Source organism: Mastomys coucha, chromosome X (assembly GCF_008632895.1).
Source record: "Mastomys coucha isolate ucsf_1 chromosome X, UCSF_Mcou_1, whole genome shotgun sequence".
Lineage (NCBI taxonomy): Eukaryota > Metazoa > Chordata > Mammalia > Rodentia > Muridae > Mastomys > Mastomys coucha.
The window spans coordinates 132175074-132180564 of record NC_045030.1 but is presented as its reverse complement, the minus strand read 5'-3'; the positions used below and the strand labels follow the sequence as shown (position 1 = coordinate 132180564).

Sequence of the window (5491 nt, the reverse complement as noted above, 5' to 3'; positions counted from 1 at the left end):
AATTAAACATTTTTAGAAGAGTCTGTTTCCTTTATGGTCAAAGTCATCAATTTTAATCTCTCTCTCTCTTTCTCTGTCTCTCTCTCTCTCTCTCTTACTTAGGATAATCATTTGGGAAAAAAAGAGAGATGTATTTCTAACACAGAGAAATTTCTTGAAATGCCAGACAAATATTATGTATTATAATGGGAAAAATAATATAATCCTGAATTTCAGATTTATTTCAGAAATTAAGCAATATTTTCATAATGTATGTATGACCCAAGCAATAAATCATATACATAATTCTTGCTCATTGGCAAATTCAAGAAAACAAGAAAAATAAACCTCAAATAGCTTGAGCTTAAATATTTTAAGGAGCAAACTTTAATATTCTTCATGGCTTTATTTTATATTTTCCCCTTCTCAATAAAATGTAGATTTTTCTCATTCAATTCACATGCTAAAATAGGCTCAATATAGAGTTCAGAAGTATTTGTTGTAGAACAAGGACATATTAAGAGAAAACTAAGCATTTGTAAACTTCCAAATTCATAAATGGGACAAAATCTGCTCAGAGCATAGATATTATAACATTGATGGTATTTCTCTGAGAAATAAAAGAAATGTGTTCTGCTGTTTCTCCAAATTAGCAAGTTACGGGGGGCAGGGAAGGGAAGGGCAGAAGCTATACTTGCCAAAGCCAGCGTACGCAGGCCAAGTGCTTGAGGCCATGTCTCAGCAACAACAATCCTCAAAACTAAAATGGGAATCCAGAGGCGAAACGCAATTTTAATGCGTTCCCTGGGTACTTGCATGAGCAGTTGAATCAGAAAACAGATAAGAAAGAATGAAAGAAAATGCAAGAAATACAGTTTTCTCAAGAAAATCTGTTTGTAATAAACCAGGCCTGCTGCAAATCCGGAGAGCCTCTGAGGTAACTCCGTTGCTTTCTCAGATGATTTCTGAAGCAACTGGATACTTGTCAGCATGTGGAGCTCTCCAGCACCACCAGAGCCTTTGGAATCGAGCATTTCTGAGAGAATAGTATTTTTAGGACATTCTCTTCCAGATGACACCCTCCTCTCCTTTAGAATAGAGTCCTTTCTATTTTAATGGGTCAAGACACTAGGGGATTTGTCTAAAAATATGTTTGCATATCTATGAAGTATCCTAATTAGGTCAGAAAATGATTTGTAACATCTTCTCTTAGTCTAGGTTCTATAGTTAATTAACTGATTGTTTCTAAAGCAAATGATTTCCCCGGTTATTATTTAGATTTAACTTTCGTCAATGATTTTATTTTTCAAGCCAGTGAAACATGTATGCCAGTCTGGCTTTGAATTTGCTAAAAAGCCGACAATGGCTGTAATTCTCCCACACTTTCTGCCTATATTGCCAAAGTTATAGGATTACATGCGTGCACTAACATGCCTGTTCAGCTTTTCAATAAGTGTAAACTTAAACCAATGTTTTAAATATTCGTTATTGCACTGGCTTCTGAGGAAAGGCTATCTGCTTTGATAAATCTAAGAGGGATGAAACTCCAGAGGCAATTTAACTGAAGAATAATGCAGTTATATCACAATTATTTTGTGAGATTGGCTGAGGTTGTATTTAATATTTTCACAGTACAAACAGGGTAAACTGTATATATAGGCAAATCCTAAATCATTAGCTAATGATTGTTAGCTTCATCTTTAAAGATGTCTTCACCAATGGTTTGATGCTTGTTTTCTGTAGTCTTTAAAATTACGTTATTAGAGACACAGGCTATATTACCAAAAAGGTTCGAAATATCACACAAATGGGGTGATTTAAAGTCCATAAATTCTTTGTTCAAGGATTTTACATAGTGATAAGCTGCCAAAATTTTAATGTTCAACAAGCTGAATACCAAAAAAGGATGAAGCAAAGAACTGCTAGTAAAGGAGTTCCTTTTAAATGTAAATTTCAACAGGAAAACCATCAATTCCACCATCAATATTTTGTATGATGCATTTGGTAGACTATGATGTTATGGTCAAGATTTTTATATTAATTATGTACAACCATTCATGATTTAAAAATACTGTGCCATTACTTTAAAAATACTGAATCTCTGCATCAGAAATTCTGGAATATAATAAATGAATTTTTACGTAATTTGCTATCATCTATAGCTAATACAATAAAGAGGGGAGCACATATAATTATGTAATACTGTTATTGATTTCTTAACAAAATGTATTAGTATATTACAGGGCATAGAAATACTAAGGCCAACTGAAAAGCATCTTAGGGCCAATTAGTATGAATGCACAGAGACGAATGGATAGTGAATGTAGAATACAAAGCCATTAAAAGGAGGCAGACCTCAATTAGTTCCAGTTGATAGTGGCCAGATGGTGATGTGTGCCTGAGATTATCAGATCTGGTTAATCAATAGAAGTCTGGATTTTAAAGGTTACAAAATCATTATGGCCAAATAATACCTTGTCTGTCGAGCACAGTTAGATATCTGAAGTCTCAAATCACTAGTGAATTTTCCTTATGTGTCAACACTTTCTGACACACTCAGGTTACCTGTTCGATCTCTGCTGTAGTGTAAGATGTACCTTTTAAACTTTTGAGAATTTTGATAACCTGAAAAATTCTAAGTGTTTTACAATAACTTCTAGGGATCTGAAGGTATTATCTTACATTATTTGGCAAGGTCACATCAGACAGAACTTCGGACTCGGCATCGATGATATGATATCCATTAGCTGAGCTGAAGAAAATCTTCAGTGTTTTCTCAGAACCAACAGCCAGGTCAACTGTCACTGGCTTAAGACCACGAGTTGGAAACACCTGAAAACAGAAAAGCAAATATGGCCCAAAGGCCAAAATGACATTTTGACTAAGGCAAACTTTCCCTATTCTTTTGCCATATTTACAAGTTTATAAAAGTCAGATGGCTTCTTTATGATCCTGGGGATTGAACCTAGGGCTTCATACAACCTACAATGATCAAACTGTTATGACCCTCAGAACCACATATAGCCTTGTTCTCTCGTTAGCTGTTCATAAATTCTTGCCTTGAGCTTCAGCAAATGAAGGAGCTCATCTGGTCTCTTAAACCGGTTCGCTGGATCAGCTGCCTGTATTTTTGCCAATATTCGTATATAGGCTTCATAGGACATGTAGTCTCCTTCGGAGTCTGCTGATTGATCAATGCATACTTGGTAAGGAATGAAAAAGGCCATACACATTAACCTATCTATGGTAGACAGACTATACTCTAAGACTCCTAATGTTGATAGTCCAAGGAAACAAAAGGCAAAACAGGATTCATTGCTGAGATCAGATGATGGAAAGGACCGAGCATCATAGGATTCACAATAACATGGTCGTAAAGCAGGCATTAAGGATGGAGGGAGGACTGGGACAGAACAGGCTAAATGTATTGGTGGTACTTCTCTCTTTGTTTTCCAGTTCCATACTAGGTAGCGCTGACAAGTCAGCAGACTCCCAAGAATTAATCCATATCCAAATGTTGACAGCTGAGCCAAGACCCAATTTAGGTAGACCAGATAAGGGATGCTATATCTGCCATGGTAGACTGTCAATCTAGTAGTCTAATATTGATACTAGGAGTAGTCATATGCATTATACCATGATCAATGTATACATGTAATGTTTGGGCTCAAAAGCTAGAACATATAAATAGATCCCGATGTAACATACAAATGTATTTCATGAATACCTTGATCAGGTTATGTTCCTATCAGCGCTCTGTGAAATTTGTATGTAGACCAAGTAGTTCAGTATCATTGAGACCATTTGTTAAAATCAGATTCTCAGGCCCCACTGCAGACTCCCTAACTCAGCCTGGGGTTGGGTCTGAGATCTAACCTTTTAACAAAATGGTCCCACTGATTCTTGATGCCTGCAACAGGCAAGATTAAAAAGCTATTTGGGTTTTATAGAAATCTATCCTATTTAAACAGAATTCTGGGCATTGTATGTAATTTATCCACAGTCCTCAATTCATGGGACGTGAACAAAATCAGCAGCAGTTTGTTTGGGCCACTAGATGGTTAGTTTCCATAGCTGATCCATATAGTTCAGTTTTATCAAAAGGTATCAAGAACACTGGTAGGCCTATCCACTATGTCCCAGAATATTTCTTCAGAGAAGCATGTTTCACACTGGAAGAAATATAGACCCCCCAATCCCTTTCCCCGCACATCTGTTGTTGTAATGATAGTTGGAACTAAGTTCTTGTCTTCCCCCCTACTGATGTGGCCTCCTTAGTATTGCTGCATCTCTTCTTACCTTCCCTCTGCTCTTCCACCCCCACTACGAGAGAACAGAGACTTTCCCCACTTTAAGTCATTGGGGTGGCACCTGAAACCTGTGTTTGGACCGCTAGAAGAGAAGATCTTCATGTTGACTACAGGAAATGGGAGTGAGGAGCTGGTGGGAATGTCCTGTAAGGGGAAAGGTTAGGGAATTCCCTCATACTCTCCCTTGCTGTGGTGCCTGTGGATTGTCTAAAAAAGGGTTAAATGATAATTATTGACATGATATATTCAAATTGCAATAACTGTAGCCAAATGGTATATATTTCCACATTTATATTCCAAACTACTATTTTGTTTATGTCTTCTTAAGAGGAAAATAGCATGATGTGAGAGAAATGGCCACTTACTTTAATGGCAGTGCTTTCATCAAAGGATTTTGGTGCCCATGCATACAGATGAATTGATGACTTCACAGCAACCGCAATATATGTTGTTTCTTCATGTTGAACTATAATGGCAATATACAAAAAAGTTATACCTCAGAATTAACAAGAACAGTCATGTGGTTATATTTATTATCACAAACAAATAACACGACCTTAAGAGCAAAAGCTGCATTATTTGTAGAATAGTCACACAAATAAAATATTTTTAAAACAATAGGAATGCAAATAAACTGAATACATTTGACATTCAGAAAATAAACTCAGCACATATGAGCTCGGTGGCTTCAAGACCATTCAATAGAGAAAATACAAAAACGAAAAAAACCACAATGCCTTAAACACATGGTGCTGAGACATGGTGACTATAGGTGAAAGAATAGAGGAGAAAACTACCTTACAGCATAGACACAAATTAAGCCAATAGGAATCAAAGACCTAAATGTCAGAGCTTATGCTATAAATGGATAAGCAGTAAACAAAACAGGGATAAATCTTAACTTTCTATATGGCAAAGTATTGTTACATTTGACAAAATTTATATATAAGTGGTACAAGAAAAAAATCAATTAAGCTGCATCTCTGGGCATGAGAAAGTGAAAGTGCCCTTCATAGTGTCTGCCTATACACTCACACTCTATCTACTATTTGGGAGTCTTAAGAAAGACAGGGCTGCAAAGACAAGGCCTGCCTGTCCAACTTTGTGAGACTCTAATAAGAGTATAGTATATGGGATGGGATGTAGAAAATTCCCACAACACTATTCCATATCAAGGCAATGACTAGGCAAAGTCATTTCTC

At 36.4% G+C, this 5491-nt stretch overlaps 1 protein-coding gene across 1 annotated transcript in view; it reads right to left on the bottom strand.

Annotated features, from left to right (window-relative positions):
• The window catches only part of Nrk (Nik related kinase), a 108724-nt gene that overhangs the window by 9879 nt on the left and 93354 nt on the right, over window positions 1-5491 (bottom strand). Inside the window, exons 25-30 of the mRNA XM_031376998.1 lie at window positions 4655-4755; window positions 3039-3182; window positions 2662-2811; window positions 1736-1752; window positions 885-889; window positions 259-291 (exon numbers count right to left, since the gene is read on the bottom strand). Coding sequence (XP_031232858.1) covers window positions 259-291; window positions 885-889; window positions 1736-1752; window positions 2662-2811; window positions 3039-3182; window positions 4655-4755 — 450 coding nt within the window. The remainder of the gene's footprint in view (window positions 1-258; window positions 292-884; window positions 890-1735; window positions 1753-2661; window positions 2812-3038; window positions 3183-4654; window positions 4756-5491) is intronic.